This window comes from Myotis yumanensis, unplaced genomic scaffold (genome assembly GCF_028538775.1).
Source record: "Myotis yumanensis isolate MYYU_CA2020_CCGP unplaced genomic scaffold, mMyoYum1.0.hap1 SCAF_12, whole genome shotgun sequence".
In the NCBI taxonomy this organism is placed as follows: Eukaryota; Metazoa; Chordata; class Mammalia; order Chiroptera; family Vespertilionidae; genus Myotis; species Myotis yumanensis.
The window spans coordinates 10,502,432-10,528,778 of record NW_027223763.1 but is presented as its reverse complement, the minus strand read 5'-3'; the positions used below and the strand labels follow the sequence as shown (position 1 = coordinate 10,528,778).

The following is a 26,347-nucleotide window of genomic DNA, read 5'->3' as shown; positions in this document are numbered from 1 at the left end:
AGTCACGTTTCCCGCCCGCGGAGGTACAGAGCCAGACCCCTGCTCCTGCTCCTGCTCCCTCTCCCTCCCTGGGCTTCTGTCTCACAATCAGAAAACCCGTTTGGGCAGCAACGCAAAATGCACACATCACTCCCAGCTGCTCTGAGTCAGGGGCAGGAGGGAGGGAAGCAGGAATTCCTACTTTCGCCATAAATTGTATGCAAATGAGCTCTTTTCCTGGCAGAGAGCAGGCAGAGAGCTCTTTCATGAGCTAACCCCGCTCCTCCGCTGGGAGGGCTGTTCCTTTAATTCGCCAACTGAAAAAGTGGGAAAGGATGTCTGGAGGCGAGGCGTCCCATTACAGAGGAAGGAGCTCGCTATATAAGCCAGCCAAAGCTGGCTGCACTGGCCACAGCCGCCTACTGTCCCACGCTCTCCCGCGCACACACGCCAGCCCCTCCTCGGAACAAAGGCAGCGCGAGGTGGGGGGACTCTGGGGGCAGCCACCTGGGAGCCCGCTGCTGCTCACCTCCAGGCACTCATTCCATGGAGCGGGTTCATTCAAGAATCTAGGTCGTTTCCAGCTCCGAAAGGTAAGTCTGTTTCGCCCCATCACCAAAGATCATTTTGACATACTGTTTGCCTTCCTGGTACCAAGTGGGTTGCATTTTTCATAATTACAAAACTTTTGTTTTCTCTGCGCCGCTAGCAACGTGGGGTATTTATTCTGATCTGGGTGCACCTGGGGTGTTTTCTGTAAACTTTCGTCTGTTTGTCCTAGTTCTACGAGTAGTCACACATGGAAGGAACTTTCGGTAAAAAAAGTTTTTATCTGTGCCATTCTTCAGAGGGAAAATAAGAACTTTCGCTTCACTCCCTGCCTGGCTGATTCACCTGTGCAGGTTTCTGGGCGGGTTAGAGAAGTTGGTTTGCAAATTGAAGTTTGTTCATAGCGTTACACTGGGATGGGATAGGGGGGATTGATAGAAGATTGTGGAGAGAACAATACATGTTTACATCTAAACAGCCCTTACCTTACAGCTTTCCCTTTTGTATCACCCCCTCATTCCACAACATCCACCCTGAGGTCAGACAGAGGAAGGGGTGAGCGCTGGGGACAGGAGCCACAAGGTGACTCCTAGGGCCAGGTGACCAGACAGCTACAGGCTCTGGGACCAGAGAGCTGGACACCCCTGTTGTGAAGGGTGGGGACTCCCTGCGGATGCCTCCTGATCCACTGGTCCTTGGGCTGGGCACATGGGCATGTTCAGGGTGCTTAGAGCCAGCAGAATGCCATATCTTCTTAGAATCACCTCTCCCTCCTGATTTCTCTGTAGAGAAAGCCCTAAGAGACAAATTCTCCCCCAGGATCAGGGGAGCTCTACTTCCCTGGCTGACTGGAAAGAACACAGGGCTTCCTCTCTCTCATTGGTGCTGTAGGGGATCCCTTTCGTATCCCCACCACCACCCCATGTGTGACCTTGTAGAAAGTACATAACCTCTTTGAGCCTCGGTTTCTACTTCTCTAAAATGGGCAGGATAACTTCTGTTGTCATTATGAAGAGAAAAGGAGTGATTGCTCAGTAACTGGAAGTTTGGATAATCATTGGCTTTTCCCAAAACTGCCCTCACCTTGGAGGTTAAAAGGGGCACTTGGCCAACCTTGGATTGCTTCTCGTGCGTTCCTCACCCGCCTGTCCCACTCCCTGGCATTTTATCTTGCCAGGTCTGAGGTGTCTCGCTAGGCTGGCAGGTCGGAGTCTTGGCTGTATTTTACAAGCAGGAGGCTGTGTTGGCACAGGTTGGGAGAAAATGGAGCCGCCTGGGGCTGATAGAAATGCTGGGTTCTGACTCCAGAATGTGCCGGGTTTTGAGTTCGGGCCTTTGCAGATTCTAAAGCTGTCAGCCATAAAGCACGATGCTGCCGGGGGACTCTTTGGAAATGCTTTCTGTCCAGAGGGAGAGCAGGCGAGAGCCCCGCTTGAAGAATGAATACTTCTTTCTCAGGTTTTGTGGACTTCTCCCCCCACCCCCCACCCCCGCTTTTTATGGAGCTTTCCCATATGTGCTTTAGAAATAAGACCTGCTGCCCACCCCAGCCTGCTTTCTGCCTTGTCCTGCAATATGACAAGTCCAGCTCAGGGCTGGGGAAGGTTTGTCCCGTGCTAAGGAACCCGTGGAAAGTTTGCTGGCATAGGGTGTATCGGAGCCCTTTGCAATAGATGTGAGTGCACTTCGACCCTGTGAGATGTGATGAGGTGACGTGACATGTTTGGGGGAAGAACAGGGTGCACAAGATGAATATTCTCTGATTTGCCTAAACAGAATGTAGGTAAAGATTGAGAGGGGTGCTGCTAAACTTAGTTGTTAAAGTGTGTTTTTTAATGCTTTGTTTGAAATACCTAGTTTCCCTATCTCATCTCCCACTATCTCCGCAACCCCCAAGACGTCACTGACCTGTCAGCCCTCAGCTTTGTCATCCGTATAAAGAGGATGCCGATCTTAACCTCACAGAACTCAGATGAGATCATATATGGCAAATTCTTGGCACAGTACCTGGCACATAGTAAGAGCTCAATAAACGGAGGCTTTTCTTGGTTTAATTGTTTACAGGGACTTATCCAAGACTAATTGTTCTCAGACAATGGTTTTCATATTCATTAAATGAAATTGAGGGCAAAACCCCAATATCTAGCAGGGAAATGTGGGGCTGATGGGGTTGAAATGGGGGTGGAGGGTCCAGTACTCACCTTGTTGCTCTCAGCCTCTGGGACATTTCCATAGAACCTTGAACACAGAACACACAGGTAAACGCAATGAAGCCAGGTGGTGTGCATCTAGGCTGCAATTTTTCGCTTTGGCAAGGATCTGTGCCTCTCCGAGTTCCACCTCTAATGGAAGTCGGAGCAATTTCCTAGGTAGTACAGTAGACAAGAATATGTGTGGGAAGTACAAAATGCTAAAGGGATGATTTTCTTACCTTACTTTTATTGTGAAACTATTACAGATGTTCCCATCCCCCCCTTTGCCCACCTCTGCCAACGCCCCGCCCCCCTTCCCTTGGGCATCACCACACCGTTGTCTGTGCCTATGGGTTATGTATGAATGTTCTTTGACCAATCCCTTCTTCTTTCACCCAGTTCTTCCCTCCCCTCTCCTCTCCGACAGCTGTCAGTGTGTTGCATGCATCCATGCCTCTGTTTCTATTTTCTTCTCAGCGTAATAAAGGCCATATATGACAGACACACAGCCAACATCATACTCAATGGGCAAAAACTAAAAGCATTTCCCTTAAGATCAGAAACAAGGCAAGGATGTCTGCTTTCACCACTCTTAGCAACACAGTGCGGAAGTCCTAGCCACAGCGATCAGACAAGAAGGATGATCGCTTTAATTAATGTAATGATAATCTATAGGCCCTTTGCATACATCATCTCACTAAGCAGCCACATGTCCCTGAGAAATGGACCATACCTATTAGAGACATGGCTTCAAAAGCAAAGAGAATGAGACCATTTTCCTGAGTTCTAGGACTCCGAGGGATGGAGCCAGACCCATGTCCCCATAACCCCCAAATCAGAAGCACATTCCACTGTGTACATGCCAAATGCTGCTGCTTCTTGAGCTACCTTTAGAAGAAATAAACTTTCTTTCTGACTAAATCTGCCCCTCCAGCCAGACTGTGGCAACCCATAAATTCAGTGGTAGCCTGATCATATAACCAGAATGGAATTTGGAAAGGGAATTCAAGCTGACAGAATGAAAAACACGTCCCTCTTAATCCTACCCTTTCTAATGCTCACAGAGAACTCAGAACGCCCATTCTCTCCTGCCCCTTGATTTCTGTAGACACACACCCATGCCCCTTGATTTCTATAGACATACACCCATGCTTCCTTTTTTTTTTTTTTATTCTTACCCTAGGATATGTTTTTAGAGAGAGAGAAGGGGAGAGAGAAAGAGGGGGAAACATTGATGAGAGAGAGAAACATCAGTTGGATGCTGCCCATATACCCCCGCCCGAGGATGGAATCCAAAACCTAGATAGGTGCCCCAACATGGAATCCAACCCAAACACCTCTGGTGTGTGGACGACACTCCAACCAACTGAGCCGTTCGGCCGTGGCACATCCATGCTTTCTTATAGGGAAACGTATCCATCTGGCTTCAAGCACAAGTCCCTCCACGCTAAATCGTGTCCGTTTGAAAAGCAGGTAACATTTAGTTGACTCTTAATGCACAATCTCTTTGTGATGGTAAAGTACACACACACTCAAAATGGTTAATGTTGAAGGTTATATATTGCATGTGTGATAGAAGGGTTTGACTGTGGTTTCTCATAATTCTCACTCTAATACTGAAAGTTATGAATGACTAGCTCCATTTTATGGCCAAAAAAAGTCGAGGCTCAAGGAAGTTAAGTGACTCATCCGAGGGTTTTCCATAAGTGAGGAGCGGAGTTGGCTTTGAACCCAAGCCTTCTGGCTAAAGCCCTCCCATTCTTTCCACTGTGCTGCCTTTCCCATGAAGGCAGGCCGGGCTTACCTCTTACAGAACCTTAAGCAGTGTCTCCCAGTGATTGGCCAAGCGGTAGAGAAGCCCCCAACCCATTGCTGTCTATTGATTTTACGGAATGGCCCGGCATATCTCATTTTTCATGGCCCTCAGAAAAGGTCAACCTTAGTGGGGCCCTTCTCTGCCTGGAAACAGAAAAGTTCAAATTTCAGCCCTGGGAGAGAGAAGAATGATTCTAGAGGTAGCAACGAGGTCATTACCACTGATTTTTTATTGCAGAAAGATGCTCACACATTTCCATGCAGGACAGGTGGGAGCTCCCCGCCTGGGAAAGCAGAGCTGTACCTGTACCTGCACCCTCTCGACAGCCAGGTGAACTGAGGACCTGGTTTTAAAAGGGCTAACGGGGAGAGAAAATCAAATTGGTGTGCAGCCTTGGGGCAGTGAACTCGGGGAGGATCAGGAAGTGGCCGTAGATTCTGAGCCACAAACTCCCTTGTAGCCTCAGAGAGGAGGGTAAAAACTCAATCACTTCTCACTTTGAGGACATGACAGGGAACCCCCTTGAATCTAATCCCAGGCTAGAATGAACACCTTCAACATGTGGGAAACATTAGATGAAGTCTCCTTTCCAAGGGGGAAAACCCCCTCAAACTCCAGGCAATATTGTCACCCAAGACAAAAACAGCAGTGGCCTCACTTAAGAGAAAAGTCTGTGTCCTACGTGATTGTAACCTGGGACCAGACCTTTCTTCTCTCTCTCTCTCTCTCTCTCTCTCTCTCTCTCTCTCCCAGTTATGCCCTTAAGCCCAGAAATCTTACTCTGTTTCCTTCTCCTTTGTCTCATGCTTCCAGTCTCTCCTGAACTTTAGCAACCACCTAGTTCAGTGCTTAAGTAATCCCTCTGATCCTCCACCATTGGATAAAATGGAAATGCTCTTGTTGAAATAAGACCATGAATGGAAAATCCCTTCCATGTCTATTTTAGTGTATTTGTTAATGGAAATGATAAAAATTATTTCATGCCAACTTAGCTCAGATTTTTTAAATTTCCTGCAATTCACAGATCCTTCATGATGTAGCTGTAGTAACCCAAATAGGTTTGGTTGGCCCTTGAGCCCTCTCCAAACACCCTATGTCAAGAGCCAGAGGTATTTCCTAAGCTCTGAGTAGACAGTTTGCTTTAGAATTAACTGCTGATCAACTCTGACCCTGGAGGAGGTGAACTGGCTGCTACTATCTTCTGCATGCACGTGTCCAAAAAGTTCTCCTAGGAGGGGCCTTGGGAATGATCGTAATAGCCAATATTTACTGAGTACTCTACAAGCATTATGCCATTGAATCATGCACTATTGTTTCCAGCAATTCAGACACGGGAACCTGAGGCTGTAAGTTTAAGTAGCTTCCTTCCCCAGCATCACACAGATAGTCATTGCTAGAGCCAGAACTCAGAGCCAGTTTCAAATCCCAAGCAAGTGTTTATAATCAGCCTGGTAAGCACATCATGCTCAGCCCATAATTCATCTTCTGACACCAGAGAGGGCTAGACACAGCAAAGCTGAGGAAGAGTCCAACTCTTGTCTTCCCGGCCCTCGTGTTCTCTTCCGCAGGGTTGCCACTGTTGGGATCTCTAACTTCCTCCTTCAGGTTTCACTTCCTGTAGACACTCAGTATAGTGTATGGTTTCTGATGTAATATGCTTCCTCTCCTGAGCTCTGAGCTGTAGGAGAATGAAGCCTGATGCACACCTCATCCCTCCCACTGTCCTGAGACCTGGAGCATGGACGCACATCAAGTACAGCCTGAGTGAGATGGGTGTGCCTGGCAGGCTGGTGTACGCACCTGCTTTCCGGTTCCTGCAGAGTTCTCTGCTTCCCCCAGTGACCCCAGGTATCACAACTGATGAAGGGCTCCCCCTCCACCCGACTGCATGCCATTGAGGTCAAGTACATCCATGAGACAGGTCTTTATCCCCTGAGTTCTAGGACTCAGAGGGATGGAGCCAGACCCATGTCCCCATAACCCCCAAATCAGAAGCACATTCATTGCCCTTCTCCCCAACCTATTCCTCTATTAGCAAATGTAATGAAGCTAAAATCTAGGATTAATTCTGTTACCCTTTCCACATTTTTTACTACCCTTCCATACACCAAATCTTGTGGACTCTTCCGCCTTCACAAGCAAATCACTGCCTACTCATCATAAATCTACCATTTACATTTTTAAAGGTTAGTTCTGTACCGAGGGCAAATACTTAGCACAACTAAGAGAGTTGCTGGTGGTGGACTTTAGGTGGACAAGGGATCTTTGAAACAATTCCGGGGGGGAGGGGCGGTCAACACTCAGCCCCCACATGGGTTCAGAGAGAAAACCACCTTAAGCAGGTACACCTTGAGTTCTTCTGAAGTGGCCTGCCCTCTGAGTACTTATGCCCTGGGCCCTGGGATGGTCACAGAGATGGCTTCGGCATATATGGAACCAAGGAGTCCTCTGTATTCGTTATCTATTGCTGTCTAACAAACAATACAGAGATGTCACAGAACAGTGATCTAACCTCTAGGTGTAAGTTGTTAGAAAATAAACAAAACAAAAAAGTCTCCCTAAAATGCATAGAATATTGAAACCAAGAGGGCTCAGTAATCTCCAAGCCAGGGGCTTGGCCACTGGTTGTAACGGCTGAGGGTAGGCTGGCCAGACTTGCTTAGTGGTTGAGCATCAACCCATGAACCAAGAGGTTACGGTTTGATTCCCAGTCAGGGCCTGGGTTGTGGGCTCGATCCTCACCCAGTAGGGGGGTGTAGGAGGCGGCTGATCAGTGGTTCTCTCTCTTCACTGGTATTTCTCTCTCTCCCTCTCTGAAATAATTAAAAACTTACTTTTTTTCAAAAGGCCGGGGCTGCTCTCAACCTTATTTCAACTAAAACACCACCACTTTTATCTGTTTTGCACACTGAGCTTCCTTGTGAAATGTCATTTAATGAGAGTTCTGTGACCAAAAAAAATAAGAGGTTTTGTGAATTGGTGGCCTAGTTTATTCCCTTCACTTTAAAGATAGTGAAACTGAGACCCACAGAGGGGAAAAAATCTAAGATTTCATGCCAGTTGGCAACAGGGTCAGGACCGAATTGTAGTTCCTTTGACTCTTGCTCTTGGAAGCCAGAGACAATATAAAAAGTGTCAGAGTTAATACATCGTTTAAAAGGGAAAAATTAAGTTTTACTCTTTGGCATACATGGAGCAAGGAGTCCTCTGTATTCGTTATCTATTTCGAACAAACAACACACATTTCTTGTGTTATGGTTTCTATAGGTCAGGATTCCATGCTCAGCTTAGATGGGTCTTCTATCTCGGGGTCTCTCACAAGGCTACCATCACAGGGTTGGCCAGGGTTGAGGTCATGTCTGAAGGTTCGCTTCTAAGCTCACTCAGGTGGCTGTTGGCTGGACTCAGTTCCTCCAGGGCTGTTGGATTGAGGGCTTCAGGTCCTTGCTGGCTGTTGGCCCAAGGCCACTCTCACTTCCTTCCACCTGGGTGTCTCCAATGTTGACATTTGCTTCATCAAAGCCAGAGAGCCTGTCAGCAAAACAGACATCACAATCTTGTGTAGCCTAATAGTGCAAGTGACATCCCATCACCTTAGCCATATTATATTGGTCACAAGCAAGCCACTAGGCCAGTGATGGTGAACCTTTTGAGCTCGGCGTGTCAGCATTTTGAAAAACCCTAACTTAACTCTGGTGCCGTGTCACATATAGAAATTTTTTGATATTTGCAACCATAGTAAAACCAAGACTTATATTTTTGATATTTATTTTATATATTTAAATGCCATTTAACAAAGAAAAATCAACCAAAAAAATGAGTTTGCGTGTCACCTCTGACACGCGTGTCATTGGTTCGCCATCACTGTACTAGACCATCCCACACTCAAGGAGAGAGAATGACACAAGATGTGATGAGCAGGAGGCAGTATCATTGGGAACCATCTTAGAGTGCCTTCCCAATGTCACTAATTTCTGATAACTTCTCGTCAATGACAAATTTATCCCCCTGTACTTCTGTTGATGATGAGTAATCAATAATATGGCTGCCACTAAGGAAAACTGTCTAGTTTAAGCTTCTCTTACAGTTATAAGGTGAAGCCAAGTGTTTTGCATTAAATGTTATAGTTCATTGGGGAACCATGCTTCCTCTTAAACATCACCCCAGGGCACAATCTTCCAAGGCAAGGACTTCAAATGTATTTTATTCAAAGGCATGACATTCAAAGGGACTCAAACTGAAACTGATTCATTGCCCTTCTCCCCAACCTATTCCTCTATTAGCAAATGTAATTAAGCTAAAATATAGGATTAATTCTTTCGCCCTTTCCCCCTTGTTTTTCTCTATCATTACCATGTCATTCTGGAATTGCCTGTCTGCTCACAGGTTGACTCCTGCTAATGAAGTTCTTGAAATGAGAATCTGTACCCATTTTATCTGTAACCGAGCTCAACTAGAATAAAATTAATTCTCAATAGCAGACAGCAGTCCTTGTTGTTTCCCAGGTTTGGACTTCCCCTTCCTCAGCAGACTTTCATACTTTGCCCTCTAGTTTCTCAACCCTGCAGAGTGATGTCATAGCATATGACAGGAGGAAGCCAGCACAGCCTGGGGACACAGACTTCAAGGAATGTCCTTGCTTTCAGAGGTGGCCCTCAGAATCACAGCATGCACTGCCTGGGGTTTTGTAAAACCAGTACCAAGGACAGAGGAGGCCCGTCTGGGGATTTGAGGCTGAGTCACAGGAGATAGGAAAATCTGGAGGTTATAACAAGGGTCAGCCTACAACTAGTGGGAGGCAGGAAAGGGCTCAAGGAAGGAATGGAGACAAACAGTTCTCTGTCTTAGGATATGGAGAAATTCACAGCCCAGGGGAAGGATTGGATAATAACTAAGAGTAAGGCTTTAGCATCAGAAAGTTCTGGGTTCAAGAGCTTGCTATCTGCTTGTTACGTGATCTTGGCCAAGTTACTTCCCTGAGTCTCATATTTCTCATCTGCATTAAATGAAAAATAGCAGCACCTACTTCAGAAGGTTATGGTGATGGTAAGTGACGCAATGCCAGTGCATTACTTAGCACAGAAACTGGCACTTACTTTTTTTTGTCTTTGTTTTTGAATGTTTGTTTGTCTTTGTTTTTGTAATGGTTCTTAGTAATAAAGTATTTCGCAATAATGTATTCTGTAGGGTGCACCTTAAAAAGTATTCTATGACCAGAAGAGTTTGAGGAATACTTGAGACTGGGTCCTGTTCTTGGAAATTCATAGTTCATATGTCCACTAATACATAGTTCTAAGAGTTGGAGAAAACAAGATCCTCTTATTTGTGGAGTTTACATTATGGTGGAAGAAGGTAGACAATGAAAATTAATCAAATAAATTCATAGTACAATTTCAGGTAGATATTTTCTAAGAAGGAATATAAAATACAATAAGGGAACGGGCAGTGACTGGTGGTGTGAGGTTGATCTCTTAGACAGGGTGGGACATGGAGGTGACGTTGGAGCAGAGATCTGAATGAAAGGAGGAAATGAGCTCTGTGGGCAGTGGCTAGGAGTTAGGATTTTCTTGTGTGTGATTAGAAGCCAAAGGGAGATTTTGGGTAGAAGGATGCACGACCTGAGAAATCCTGTAGCAGCTAATCTATTCAGCTTTGTTTCACCCAGTATCCCCAAACTTTTTTTCACCTCTTCCTACAGGCATCTACCTAAAAACATCTTGGAGTATAGTCCAGTCCATTCTAAACTGGAGCACAAAGCTTTGTAGAATTTAAAAGGACTATGAATTTGCTCCCCTCACCTAGACCTACAGTAATCAGCCAAACCAACCACTTGAGCCAAAACAGGCATGCCCAGAACAAGAAAACTAGCTCTAGGGGTAGAGACAAGCAGGATGTCACCCTAATTAACAACTCTTTTTGGCTAAGATGATCAATGAGCATAGCCAGGCTTCAGCAGACCCTGGAACACCATCTCAGGCCAAAAGAAACTTGCCAACATCTTCCTCGAAGCTAATAAGCATTACCAAACAGTACACCTTGGCTTAAGCACCCTCCAAAGGGGAAGTGTATAAAACTTAACTCCCGCCAGAGGCTCTGGAAGGAAGACAGAGGTCAAATATTTCAGTGCCTACGTGTGAACAGCCACCAGATTGCTGCTGAAGGTCTAAGAAATAGAAGATGAGGGGGTCTGCTGGGGCTCTGAGCTCTTATTTCATCAAACAGTGCTGATTTTTCCCCCTTACACAAACTGCAGAGTTGCTTGATGAGTCAACCTGGTAGTAGTTCAAAGTCCAAAAACTGGCTCTGTCTCTTAGGCCAGTTGCTGACCTTCCCAGAGTATCAGTTTGGCTTTTCAATAGTCATAATACCTACCTCACCAGGTTGCCGCGATAAGTGATAAGATAATTGATGGCATCTATAACAGAAACATCTAGCATAAGGCTTGGCACAAAACAGGTATATAGTAGCCTGGCAACAAACTGTTAGTTTCCTTCCTGTCTAGTTCAATCTAAATTTGGTTTTTATAATACTAGTTGCCATTTATTAACTCCTATATTCCAGCACGGGTCACCATATATTGAGTAATGGCCTACTTTTGTAAATAAAGTTTAATTGGAACAGCCGTGCTCATTTATTTATGCCATGTCTATGGCTACTCTCTCTACAAGGGGAAAATTGAATTTGTGGCAGAGACCATCTGTCTGAAAGCCTAACATTACTATCCAGTCACTTGAAAAAAGTTTACTGATATCTGCCAGTCAGTGTGCTAAATTTATATGCATAATTTTCAATCAACAGAACTAGCAAGGTGGGTATTATATATATATATATAGAGAGAGAGAGAGAGAGAGAGAGAGAGAGATTGAAATAGAAATACTCATCTAGTCAGTCCCTCTCCAAAAATATATGCCAAACTCTATACCTGAAGGTAGCGTAGAAAAATCTTAGAAGAGTTATTCATTTGTATCTTTCATGCCATTTTGCCCCTCATTATCTCTCAGGCCAAATATCTTGACTTTTCTGTCATATGCTAAATTAAATGATCCTGTCCAGAAGGGGATTCCCCCCTTTTCTTAGTTATTTGCTTGTTTACTTGTTCATCTAAGTTCCTTCTTTAAAAAATAGAAGTTCTAATGTCTGACCTTCTAAATCCTCAGGCTAATTTCTTGGAACCCATGCTTTTTTTTTTTTTTTTTTTTTTTTTCAGATAGTACATAGCGTGAGGTCCAATTTTCCAGAAAGTAGAGATGTTTAAGCTCCCCTGTCTGCTACTTCTCACTTTATCTTTCTCTCACTTACTCACTCTCTCTCCAGGCCATACTCAAGCAGAGTAAGCTGTTTCCTGGGGCTTTGAGGATTTGCCCAAGACACAGATATTATAGTACACTTGGCTTTGTGCCTCCCCTCAAGTTAAAAATGTAAAAAAATACTCATGCACACCCCAAATCCCCAACATCATTCTCCTATGAGGTTCCATTTGAGGAATCTAACAACTCTACTTTCATCAATGATGTTGAATTTCCCTCTGATACTTATCGCATAAATATTACTTCAATCTGAACAATGAATCTTGCTTTATATGATGTCCCAACTCAATGGCATTTGGTAAGTGTCAGGCGCAGGATAAATGTTAAACTGTTTGCCTCAATCTTAGTTTAACTTGCTAGAGAGCCTCAATCCTTACCATTCATAGGTATATCGTTACTCCTGCACAGGGTGGGACAAAAGTAGTCTTACCGTTGTGAGTATGTGAAACGGAGTCTATTCTTGTATTATTATTTATTAATTATTATACTACTTTCCATACAACTGTAAACCCACTTTTGCCCTATCCTTTATAAGGAAATGAAAAGATAAAGAGTCTAAGAGTGATGTTCTTCAAATACTAAACAACCGAGTTTGGGAAACACTCTATAAATGCTCCCCTTCTTGGAGATTTCCAGGGAGCACAAACACTTTAAAACCCTGGGAAACCTCAAAAGCTGTGTAATTTGCTTGGTTTCAAAGAGCATTTGGTTCAAAATAGCAGTTGCCAAAAATGTTTAATTAGAAAAAATTTCCCCTTGCATTAATACCTGTCAGCATGTTAATGTGGCTTGAACAGCTAAATTCAATCAAAGTCGAGGGTTAGAAATTTCTCTATATTTCAGGCTCATGGGCAGCTCCTCCTGCTCTCTCTGTACGTCATAAAGGTTTTTCATGGCTAATATTTATTCTGGACCCTGACCACTGGGTCCTTTTGAAGTTAGTCCTAATTTAGTCACAGAAAAACCACCCTTTGACATCATTAAAGGACTACAGCAAAGCTGAAGGGCAGGAATGGGGTCACTGACTCATGAGTCAATCCACCAGAATTAAATCCCTACTGCCCTTTCCAGATGCATGACCATGAACTGGGTGAGCCTCAGTTTCCTCATCTGTAAACTGAGAAAAATAAAGGCAGCTACCTCAGAGATCTGGGGGAGGATTCCATGAGATAATCCACTTAAGACAGGTAAAGCAGTTCCTGACATAGGTGTTTTCTATCGATGTTAGTTCTTACGGTAACATTCAAATGACCCCATTTTGAGAAATAAAGTAGGTGATGAAAGTGTGTCTGGAGTAGTCTTAGTTGTCCCTGGAAGTCCAGTCTTAGAGGCACATTTCCATTTGGGGAGTCAACATTTATCAAAATGCATCAAACTTTATTGAACGTGATTCAGACAGGCTTTTATAATTGTCAATGACTGCCCTTGGCTCCCTCCAACCCAGGGACACAGGCCTCAGTCAAGCAGCATTCCATTCATTTGAATATTAGCACGTTGAGCTGGAAAAGACTGCCAAAGCTATCTAGTTTCACTGTGCCAAATATTTGGCATGCATATCAACACTCCCCCCATTCCATACCCATGGCAGACATTGCTAATCCATCACAGTATTTTTCCCCTTGAGTCCAAACATGGCCACAGAATCCTTCTCAAGGCAGTTCTGGGAACCACATCAGCTAGCTGAAGTGGATATATGAACGAAAACTGAATTGTCATCCCAAACCAATTCAACCTCTTCACCAATTCATGAACTTCTACAATATCATGGTCTATTTTTAAAGATATAAACCATGTTATGGAGATTCCTCATAGGGGAGGACACAAAGGAAAGGAGAGAAAAGGAGACTAGGTGTTAACATTTAGTTAGCATTTAGTATTAATATTCAGGCTTTTATTAATAAGCCTGCAAAGAGCTCTATTTTAAATGTGAAGAAGCCACAGTTCGGAAAAATTATAGGACTTTGTCTCAGGTTCCCAAGCAGGTAAACAGAATTTGAACTCAGGTCCTCCTGACTGAGAAAACTATGTTCTCTCTCCCATCACAGTGCCTCCTTCAGGCTTTTCGAGGCTTTGCGAGGCTGTATCTTTGTCATTGGATGGCTGATTATAGCTGACATAGGCCATTGTGTCAGAGCCGTTTTCAGAAATTCTCAAGTTTAGAGTTACGTGTCCACCTAGAACCTGTTCTACCTAGATAAATCTCTTTAATTTTAACCATGGTTGAAGAGCTCAAAACCACTTTCCAATACTGTGAAAGAGTCAACCAGATTTCTTATTCTGGATGAAGGCCAAAACAGAGGAGGCCATTTTTCCATTGGGAAATGAATGCAAATGTATTTTTGAAGCTTTTTTTTAAGAATCTATGTTGCTGCCACTTGGTCAGACCATTTTTTATTTTCTTTTCTGTCTAGGCAAGAAATAGAAGAGGAAAAGCAAGTGCTCTGCAGAATTTTTATTTCAAAAATTAAAACCAGACCATACCAGGGCAGTTTGTGGTCTGAATGTATCAATGGACCTAGTCATATTTCATCTGAGCTTTTCTTAGGTATACTAAGCCACAAATAGGAACCTCAGTATTGTGTCTGGGTGGAAATATTTTATGGATTGAGATTTGGGCTTAATTTGGTTGGTAATGAAACTTCTGTTAGGAGGATGGGAGAGAGGAAGCCACGAAGCACCACCTATGCTTAAGTCAAATAACTAAATAAATAACACAGTATTTGGGAAGTGTTGTACTAAGTATTGGCCATTTGACTTGGATCTAAAATAAAAACCAAGCCCTGGCTGGTGTTGCTCAGTGGTTGGAGCGTCATCCTGTACACCTGTACACCAAAAGGTCACAGGTTCAATTCCAGATTAGGACACATACCCAAGTTGTGGGTTGGGTTGGATCCCTTAAAAATCAATGAAAACATGTCCTCATGGAAGGATTAAAAAAGAATAAAATAACAACCAAAATTAAGTTGGGCAGAAATATTGCTGAATTAGCAATGGACCATAGGTAATTAGAACCAAAGGGATGCTAGAATTGGAGCCACACACCCTTGCTTATTTTACAAGAGAGTGGCTGTGACTTGCCCAACATCACCCGAGCGATTGTCAGAACGGTGGCTCAGAGCTCAGGAACCCTTGGGATGTTGACTAGAATCCCATGGGAAGGAGCCTTTTCCTGGCTACTTTCATAACCCCTGTGTTTAGAGGGGTGTCTGGCACATAGCACATAGTTACCGAATAGCTGAAGGAATAAAAATGAACTAATTCCAGGAGTGCGGCTATGATGAATTCCTTGATGTATCTTGCCTTAGAACAGACCACAGGAGAATTATTATACGAAGGCCTTCAGGAAAATATGAGGATGTGTTCATTTATTTCATCAGTATGAGTACCTGCTGTATATGAAATCAAGAAATATATTCAACTTTATTTTATTCTATATCAATATGTTGTGCGTTTACTATGTTCTAGACACCATGCTTGGTATTGGGTATTTAGAGATAAATGACTCAGATATAGTTCGTATATTTGTGGAATTTACAGTCTACAAATAGTCTAACTGTGTGCATTCTAACTATAGAAGGGCTAACTGCACACACACTAACTGCTCAGAGTCAACATAAATACAAGATACAATTTGCTTCTTGCTCTAAAAGAGGAAGATAGACATCCATAATAAAGCTACCCCAATCATTTTCAGAATGGCATATGATAGAAATACCACATCAAGTATTCTGAAAAATTCAGAAGAGGGAAATGTTACCTGTAAAAACTTCTAATAATAATATTTTTAGCTTTATCTTGAAGGACAGATTTGTCCATTCAGAGATGTCAAAAGGGCTTTCTAACAGCCTTCAGGGCATCTGGAATCTTCTCCCAGTGATAACTGAAATGTAACAGTATCTCCAGGTGTCCCTCGGCATGCTTTCTCTCTTCAGCACCCACCAGCTACAGACACCGTAAGTCCCTAATTCCAGGGAATTCATAGTATTCTCCTTTTGAGCCAGGTGTTTGGAAGTCCTATGGATAGAGCTTGCCTCTGGCCTCAAACCATAGCTCCTTGCCTTGGCCCTCCAGCACTGACGGCCATGTAACATAGTGGTTAAGTGCGTTTATTTTGGACTCAGATGGACCCGCATTCAAATCCCAACTCTGAACGTGCACAAGCCACTTAATTATTCCACACCTCAGTTTTCTCATCTGCAGAATGAGAAGCTACCGCTTCCTATCATTGTGTGAGAATCTGAAATTGGAGATTTAAAATGTTCAGCACGGACTCTGGTCATTCCGACCAGCACTGCTGAAACTTGCTTGTGTATGTTCTAGTTTCTGAGATTTCTGGAGTCAGAGAACCGGTCCTTACTAACCCAGTCTCCCCAGCACCCAGCACATTGTGCAGCACATAGTAAGTAAACAGCAAGCAGTTCTTAAAGGAAACTTAACATTTTTACTCTTGCTGGTGGCTTGGAAGCATGCACCGTGTTCTCAATCTACAGTGATCCTTAAGAATATCACAAATATTAAATCCACAATACATCCATTTAAAATCTACCAGTATTTCATTTTTAGGAGGAAACTGTAAGCTTTATGATCATAGGGAACATGCCTATCTTCTTCATTTTTGTATCCCTCATACTTAACACAGGGCTTGGCACCTGGTAGGTTATTTGATAAATATGTACTGAAAAGATGGGTAGTTACATAGATGAATGGATGGAGATATAGATGGAGGGGATGGATGATGACTGGAAAATTGAAGAAATATTACAGGAGCAAGAAATCTGGAAATCTCTTAACACAGATGTTCTCCAAAATCCCATTGCTCACATTTCTCTCTGGAGACCATTAAATTGATCACAGACTAAGAATTACTAGAAACCTTTCATATGCAGTTAATTTTGAAGTTCTCCCAGTAATCTGGGGAAAGAGAGAAACCTCAATCAAATTTCTAAATCAAGAGGCAGTACCTGTGGGTTTAATATCAGCTTTACCACTAATTAGCTGGTGGCCCTTTCTGGGCATTTCAGTTCTGTTTCTCTCCTTCATGTCGTGTACTCCATCTACTGAGTTGGACATGGCTGCCTGAAGTGATACACTGAGCAATTCTGAAGTGGGCTCCACAGAAGTACGTGGGTAATGATTAGAAAGAAACTGCCTCATATCATTCTGCCATGCACACTAGAGGCAAATGCGGGGGGGCCGGGCGGGGCACAGATGGGCCACTCCTGGAGTCAGTGAACTTACAGTTGCGCCTAAGCCCTGCTCAAGTCTCATTTTAATTCTTTAATCTGATGTTTGCCCATGTCTGTGGAAAGTGTTGCAAATCTGAGCCAAATGTTTCCCGTCAGGAGCAATGTCTTGGAAGATTAAAAATCACAACAGCCTGTTCTGGAGAAAGCCTGGCTGAGCAGCGTGGACAGCCAGCCCAGGAGCAGCACGGCCTCTTGGCCGGTACTAACCTCCCTGAAAAGGGCTCCACCCAGGCTCATGGGTGTGCCTGTCTTGCTACTGAAGTAGAATAGATAGGCTAGGAGGAGGCCAAGACTATGGCCATAGCTTGCTTTCTCTCCCAAGGGTTTTAGAGTATCCCTGGCCTTTAGGGTCTCCCCATACTCCCTTAATAATTCCTAGGACATCTGATCTTTATAGTGGACTGAGTCCAGCACAACCTTGAGTCACTGCCTTCTCCAAACAAAAGACACTACCCTTCACACAAAGCAACATATACCAGTTAGGCACTGTCCTAAGCATTTCCATGTATAATCTAATTCTTCTCACTTTCAGTTGATAGAACTCTTTTGTGGGGTGGATATTAGTGTTATCACTTTACAAATAAGAAAATTGAGGTTCAGAGAGGCAGTGTTAGGTAGCCTCTGGATTGAGCCATATGAAGTTACTCCTATTCGACCATTTTTTACCTACAAAAAGGGCAATTCTGTATGGTTCAAACTCACAGCATATGGCAGAACCAGGATCTGACAGTATTTGACTGACTCTAGAGCAGATGTTCTCAAACATTGTGCAGATGTCCTAGGATACTTGTCCATGGTAGCATTTATCATTCTTCCCTATAAACGTTTGTTCGCGTATCTGTTTCCTTTCTGGACTCACTGAGAGCACATACACCTCACAGCCTGGTCTGAGCACTTACTCAACTCATCTCTGTTGAATGCAAGAATGAATGATTTTTTAAAATAAACTCATCCTCAGCTTTCTGGGAAGATTGTTGGCTCCACTAGCATCCTAACTGGGCATCAGTTAAGCCACCGTGTTACCTAAATGGATGCATGCTTTTGACTCGAACACCTAGGGCCTGGAAGCATTTGGGTTTGGCAATCAGAGTTTTCTCAATTCTTTTAAGATGAAGGTTGTGCTGGACTCAGTCAACTATAAAGATCAGATATCCTTAGGAAAAAAAATCCACACTGAAGGCTCTTTCCTGGCTCCTCTCTCTTCCTGACACATGCCAATAGGAATTTATGAATGTTGGGAAGAACGGAGGGTGAGGAATTTCTAGAACCTTTAAGAATGCCGTGTAAGCCACTCCGTGCTTAACTGGCTGTGCACACACACAAAATTCTCTTGGTGTGAGCCGTCTCATGCGTTGCCAAAATGATGTGGAAAGAGATTCATTTGAATTGCTAAACTGAGAATCATCCTTGTTCCCCTAAACCTAGGATATTTCACTTTCGTGCCTAAATCAACAAGATAAATATATTCTTTGAGCTACTAAAAATGAAGTGACCAGTTACTAATTCTGAAATATGATGCTAGCTTGTTGGAAGTTTTATCTTTATCTAAAAATGAAATTGTTTATTCTCCAGCTGTGACTAAGGAAAAATCCAAAGGTAGTTGATTCCTTAAACTAGCAATGGTCTTTGTCCTGTGGTGAGGTGCCTAAAAATAACCCTTAGTTTATTCCATGCTGCTTCTAAAGATTAGCTACCAAAACAGCTCTACTGGGGGAGAAGGGGATTTGATAACAAGCCAAGAGGCATCTTAAAGTATAAAATTATTAACCCACAAGCCCCTGGAATATGGTTGCCATGATATTGACTGTGGTTTCCCGGTTAAATGAAGGAACTTAAGAGTAATGTTCTGAATAAAAATTTATAATGCCAAAATCTGGAGAATCATCCTACACTGGCAGCATCTAATACCAAAAAATGAAGCAAGAACTAATGTTTATCTTCAGTAATGAAGTCCTAATACTTTAGCACCATTTACCCACCCTCTAAAATCTTTAACTATAACATTGTTTTTATATAGTTTTTATTATTTTTTGCAGGGAATAAGCACCATAAATGTGACAGGTCTTTGGAGACCAAGGAAGTAAATACAGAAGCCTATGGTTTTTTTCAACAGACAACACTATGAGCAATTAGGCACCTAGCCTTAGAGAGACCCCGTGTCCTCCTTGCTTGGCTCTCCTGACTCGTGTGCTCTCTCCTTTCCACTCCCCAGGTGTATTTTACACCCCAGAGGCATCCCATAATGTTATTTGAGCTTTGCCTTGTCAGGCATCCACAAAGAGGAACTGTTATTACTGTCATCTTCTTCCAACTCCATTGCCTTTTCTCATGCAGTTCCCTCTTTCTAGACTTCTGCAGGCTTCACAGTACACCTACTGCAGTGTTATCCATCTGTGTTTTAGAATCTCACCCATCCTTCAGGTCCATCTCTTTTGAGGTGACTTTCTTGAGTACCTCAAAAGGATGTAGCCTCCCTCCACTCTGAACTTTAATAGGCTTAGGTTGTCAATCCCTTTAGTTACCTATTAAATTATTATTGTAGTCGTGATGTATCTCCCTGATTCTTCCATCCCTCTATATGCAGTTTCCTCTATGTTCTATTCTCGAATTAATAAGTGTTATTATTACCGCTTCTATTAGCATTAGCTACCATATATTGAGTACCTACTGTGTGTCAGGCACTGTGTTAGTAGCTTAATATACATCTTCTCATTTTATCCCATCCTCCACAAAACCATGAACTAGACATATGTATAACCATGTATGAGATGAGGCAAGTGAGACTCAGGTAGCAGCTACTAAGTGGAAGAGCTGGATTCTAACACAGGTCTAGTTCTCCCAGAGACAAGGCTGTTTCTTCCACATCCAGCTGCTCATCAACAAATTTTTTAGACTTCTAAAGGAAATGGCCTCAGTTCCTTTAAAAACCCTGGAACAAAGTAGTTCAGGGTCAACAGAAGAAGGAGAATCCTGAGTTTATCTTTTACAAGCTCTATCAGCTCCCAAGAAAAGGGTGAGGCAGGGCAGGACCAGATGATGCGTGTGGCCAAAGTGGTATAAAGAGCAGCTTATGTTGAGTTTGATTTGAGGAGAAGAATCTCCTGTAGAACTTGGAGCTTTAAGGTATACAGAGAGAAAGAGAAGAAAATGTCCTATTCCAAGGATAGGAAGAGGGAGGAGGATGCTGACCTGGGGCAAGGTGGATGTTCCTTCAGATTTGAGGACCATAGCCATAAAGACCATTCCTCACCTGTACCTGGATATGTTTGAACATGTAACATGTGGAAATTACAGTGCACATACATATTTGCTTGTGTTTAGGTGAGTTACTCAAAGGAACTCCCTAGTCTCCTGGCACCTCTATCTGAGGTATTCCCCCCGTTTTCTTTAGACAGGAGATTTAACAGCAACCTAACTTTCTTAAAGACACTCTGACCTCTCTGAGCCTCAGTTGTACCAAGGGCTTAATATCACCAAGCAGCCCTCTAAACCGGTACCGCTCAGTGGAACTTGCTGTAATGGTGGAAATGCTCTTTATCTGAAGTGTCTGATATTGTAGACACGAGCCATGTTACTATTAAGCATTTGAAATCTGGGGGGTACAACTGAGGATGGAATTTTTCATTGTATTTAATTTCAATTCATTATGATTTTAATAACCACTTGTGGCTAGTGGCTGCCATATTGGACAGTACAGTTCTCGATCAGTTTTCTACCTCTTCTTAAGTCTTTTCTCTCATGGGGAAATTTTTATGGTAGATTTTCTTCCCTTCAGATTATGTTTTAAGTAGTTAATGTGAAAGGAGACACCTAAAGAGTTTCACAGAAACAAGTAACAGCAGTTCATTTGGCTCTAAAATTTTCTTTAGATAAAGATAGAAGGCAAGTCTGGTGCACATGTGTATGTTTCTGCATTCGGCATATATGCTGAGATGGCGTACAAAGCAAGGCAGCTTGCATGGCTCAGACACAGCCACGTTGTCCTGGATATGTGACCTCAACAATCTATGTATTGAGCCCATCCAAAGGCTGTCTCTCTTCCTGCTGCCTTCCTTTGCAAACATTGACTCACGAAATCTTTAAATCTCGCCATTAAAGATAGGTATGTAGGTAGGTAGTTGGATAGAGGTAGAGGTGGGAGGAGAGAAAGAGAAAAAAAAAATATTCTAGGGTAGAGAGAGAAGACTTTACTTCATTGCAGAACTCTTATCCTTGCTTAAAAAAACAAATCCGCATATGCCAAAGAAGTTTCAAGAGTTGGGAGAAAGAAAATCCTGGAAAAAATGTTAAGTGAAGCCCATATTTTTTTACTGCAAGGCTTCTTTTATTGAGCTCTTGCTGCTGCCAAGCACTATACCATTCCCATTACTCACGTTATCTCACGCACTTTTCACAACAGTCCTATGAGGACACTCATATCACACTTTACTGATGACAGGACTCTGGCTTACGGTGGTAGATAATACCTCACTCATGGAAGAGGAGGTGGTTGAACACTGACTAAAACCCAAGACAGTGTGTCTACAAAGCCTGTGCTCTTCACCACTATTCCAGCACCTTGGAGCTTGCTATACTCTCAAAGGAGATTGTTCGACTGGATATTTCCAACTAGAAAAATGTTTCTCCTGTTGTGCTGAAATGTGACTTTTAGTAACCAACCCTCCTCTGCACCATCTACATACATACACATCAGCACTTGTTCTGTCCTTTGGGGCCACAAAGGACAAACCAGCTCCTGCTCCCACAGGATTTAGGCATGGTAACCCTGTTCCTCTCAATGTTAGTTCTTCCAGCTATAGGATGGACACACAGCTCCACACTTCTGTCTCCTACAAGATATTTTCCAGACTCTCCATTGCCTGATCACTTCATATAAAGATAAGAATCTGCTTGTGCTTTTTAAAGAGTCTCTATGAAATAAGTTGTTCATTCTCAAATTTTAAAAGCCCTCCTGTCAGAATGTGATCCTTCATGTCTAACCTAAATACCAGAAGCTGCAATCTACAGTTTTCCTTTGGCCTCCCCTCCAAGGGGACATTAACCAGTTGTCTGCATGTAACATTCTTAAAGGTTATTATTTGCTCTCTGTCTTTTGCCTCTCTGGTGTAAATATGTCTAGTACATTATCATAAGATTTACCCCCTCACCTTTTCGTGATTTCTGCAGCTCCTCTTTGATCTAGATTCAAGCTGCTGCTGAGTTTAGGACTGGATTCAATGAGGAGGTCAAGCTTAAGCAAAAGGAGGCTATGGGCATGGACTCGTGCTAGGTTTTGTTCCTAGAAGTACAAGGAAATTGGAGCTATATTTTAATGTGTGCTACTATGGGCCTGGCACCACGCTGAGCTAATCTAGAACTCCCTCAGGAAGAAGTTTGACCCCCATTTTACAAATGAGGTTATAATTTAGAGAGGATAAATAGCTTGTCCCAAGTCTTAGAGCTAGTGAGTGGCATTTGAACCCAGGGGTGTCTAAGTCCAAAGCTGAGGCAGTTTCTACCACATTGAAGATATAACTGGTCTTTCCCAAAGTACAAAAATATCCACTTGCCCTTAGACAGCAGTCAGCCAATGGGAAATAGCCCTCAAAAATCCCATTTCCTTCCTCTGAACAATGCAGCATTTGGCTCTGCCAGCGCATGTCTCCTACACGAACAGTGAAAAATCCTCATTCAATCCTTAGCCTGGTCATTATTACCCTAGACTCATTGCCTTAGAGTCTCAACCAGCAACTCTAATGGCTTTTTAGATGGAAATTTAAGTCATTTAGCAACACACACAAAAGTGTTGGGTAAAAGTCCAAGAGCATTTCAAACTGGCCCATGGCCCTTTCTCATAAAAAAAGGGGCGGGGGGGGGGGGAGCTAAGAATTGATGGGAAGAGGGTGGGAAGAAAGGAAGGCAAAGAGATTTAAAGCGATTGTAAGAGAGTAGACAATCGATAAATATTTATCCAATAAACAAACGGGCTATGCTGGTTTGAGAGAAGAGAAATTGCCAAGTTCTCCTCTTCATAATAATCTTTATTCAGTGGGCTTGCCTACATCACAGATGCACCAATTCTTACTTAGGAAACGAATTTGAATGAAAAAGCATACTTAGAAGAAGGTTTTCTTTCTTTTTTTGTCTTTGTTTTATTTTGTTTTGTTTGTTTTTGTCCTAACCAGGGAGTAGAAGCCCTAATTAGATGTCACATGATAATTGGTGAAATATCAAATATGAATATAATCGGGATGTGGGATGGATAGGAAGTTCTTGATTCTATGCACAGCTGGTGTCTTCTAAGTCCCCAAACCCTTGCTCAGCCCAACAGAAATGCTTCAGGGTTCAGCTCTCCCGGCCACAATCCCTCTCCAGGTTTGCAGAGACCTTCTGTCATCATAGAAGAGATGACCAGGGATCATGTTGATGCATTTTATCGTTGGGATAAGATCTTCCTAAAAAATACATTGGAAAACCTGTTATAGAATAGGCAACCCAAATATCACATCTAATTGACATAAATAACTTAGGATATGCAAGACTAAGAATAGCATGGGCATAGGAAAATGTCAATTTGTGGAAAAACAAAGCTCTCAATTATTTTCTTGAATTACCCTCAGGTGTAGCTCCTAATGAAAAAAGGACTAAAAATGACATCATGCCATATACAGATTATTCTCATATGTATCCAAGGCATATGTTAATGAATAATATAACCACCTAAAGTTTCACTTGTGTTATATCTTTACTCAGTCATTTCTCACTGCCTTTGACAACTCCCCTTTCCTCTGCCACGTGATTGCCCTACAGGTAAATAGCCGTAACAGGTAAATAGACGAATAAGACAACTTAGCAGGGGAAGAACTACCTCACAGTAGCATGTCACCTCCAACCTCTGTTTGTATCTGATCCTCTTTACTCCTTTAGAGACCACTGTATATCAACACTCAGTGAATATTGAATGAATACCAGGAGAGCTTTAAATATAGGCGACAAAGTAAACATTCACTACAATTGCAGAGTCAGTGGATTCAATGAGAAGAACATACTAATAAGCTTGCTGTTTTTCTTTATTTACTTGTAGAAGAGGATTTCTTCAAGTGGATCAGGAACAACTGTTAATTCAACTCTGTGCTTCCAAGACCCCAACTCTACCTGAGAGTAAGACGCCCTAGGTTCTTAGAACCCCAGAAACATCCCACCAAACCCACCTCCACCATGGGGGCTGTGACTCGGCTGTTGGTGGGCATCTGCCTAGCTTTGCTCACCCTCACTGCTGAAGGTGGGGTCCTCAAGAAAGTCATTCGGCGCAAGCGACAGACTGGGGTGAACATCACTCTGCCGGAGGAAAACCAACCAGTGGTGTTCAACCACGTCTACAACATCAAGCTTCCTGTTGGGTCCCAGTGCTCCGTGGATCTGGAATCAGCCAGTGGGGAGAAGGATCTGGCCCCACCCTCAGAGCCCAGTGAAAGCTTCCAGGAGCATACCGTGGAAGGGGGAAACCAGATCGTCTTCACACACCGCATCAACATTCCCCGCCGGGCCTGTGGGTGTGCCCCTGCTCCTGACATCAAGGAGCTCCTGGGCCGACTGGAGGAGCTGGAGAACCTGGTGTCCTCCCTGCGGGAGCAGTGCAGCATGGGAGCGGGCTGCTGCCTCCAGCCTGCCGAAGGTACGAGTGGGAGAAATGATGAGCATGGCAAGATCCTTCAGTTGTTTCCAAAGTGGGTTCCTGGGGAAACTAGCCTTGCAGGGGATTCATTACAAAGAGATTTGATGGTCAAATAAACGTGGAGACTGTAACCATCTCTATTCTGCTCTCAGTGACAAATGTTTCTCTGAGGAATTTGTAGTAATTTCACTTTAATCACTTGTTTCCAAAATTTATTTGACCATGAAATGAACACATTCTCTACCTCAAAACCTATGAACACTTTATGAAACTCCTGACCCAAAGATCAGACCCTGAAAGATGATGATATAGCCCTATTACCCCATTGCACAAATAGGGAAACTGAGGCCCAGAAGTACGATGGAATTCCTCCAGGTCCTGCAATAAGTGACCAAGTTAGGACTTAAACCACAATATTCCAGCCCTGGCTCAGTTGGTTGGGCGTCATTCCATGCGCTAGAGGGTTACCAGTTTGATTCCCAGTCAGGGCACATGCCCAGGTTGCAGACTCGATCCCCCGTAGGGGGCAGGCAGGAGGCAGCTGATCAATGTTTCACTCTCACATAGCTGTTTTTTTCTCTCTCTCTCCCTCTCCCTTCCCCTTTCTCTAAAAATCAATGTTTTTATAAAAGGTTTAAAATAAAAACGCAGTCTTCCACACCCTGGTTGTTAGTTATTACAAAGGTACAAGGCCACCTATGGCAGTACAAAGCCTGAAAATTGGAATAAATGCTCCAGTTGAATGGCAACAATGATAATGATCACAACGATGATTTCAGCCCCTTTTAAGTAGATGGCCCTGTAATTCATTATCTAACTTAACCCTCCCAGCAACCATTTAATATGAGGCTGAAGGTCCATTCTATAGATCTAAGAACTGAGACTCAAAGAACTCAACCAACTGACACACAGGGTGATAAGGGATGGAAACTTTGAACAGGCCTGTGTGTCTCCAGAATCCACAGTCCTCCAGTAATACCAGCCTGCAGCCTTTTTAAAGAAAGGTTACCACTTTGAAATCATGTCTTCATCTGCATTCCCTAAAGTTGATAGAACTGCAGGAATTTCAACAGCTTGAAATCAGATGAAAATCTCTATTTCTGCCACTCAGGAAAAATTACCATGAATTACTTGGACAAATTATTTTAAGAATAGACCTAATCAGTAGACTTAGTGGAAAGTACTAAAGATGTGCTCTAGGATTCTAAGACAAGAAAAAAAAAAGTTTCCTTTATGCATATATTAGTTTATCTTCTATCTCTCAACTCCCTGGGAGTTACACAATAGGTTAATTCTAAAAAGTGAGTTGAAATACTTACCTAGAGCAGAAAGGCCAGCCAACAGAAATATAACGTGAGAATATATATAACCTTAGAGTTCCCAGTAGTCAAAATAAAGAAATGAAAAGAAGCAGCTAAGGATAATATGAATTATCTATTTTATTTGACCCAATAGAACTAAAATATCCATGTTTCAGCCTGTAATAAATATAAAAAATATTAATGGACATTTTATATTCTTTTATACTGAGCCTTCAAAATCTGGTTGGATTTGACACTTCCAGCCCATCTCAATTCAGACCAGCCACAGTTCAAGTGCCTAAG

At 42.9% G+C, this 26,347-nt stretch overlaps 1 protein-coding gene across 8 annotated transcripts in view; it reads left to right on the top strand.

Annotated features, from left to right (window-relative positions):
- Positions 1-371: 371 nt before the first annotated feature.
- TNC (tenascin C) overlaps positions 372-26,347 on the top strand; it is an 86,686-nt gene continuing 60,710 nt past the window's right edge. For 5 of the 8 annotated variants that reach the window (XM_070430782.1, XM_070430780.1, XM_070430783.1 and 2 more), the window contains exons 1-2: positions 372-572; positions 24,153-24,743. In XM_070430782.1, coding sequence (XP_070286883.1) covers positions 24,287-24,743 — 457 coding nt within the window. In that variant the 5' untranslated portion in view covers positions 372-572; positions 24,153-24,286. The remainder of the gene's footprint in view (positions 573-24,152; positions 24,744-26,347) is intronic. The other 3 variants (XM_070430784.1, XM_070430785.1, XM_070430786.1) reach the window with 2 other exon arrangements.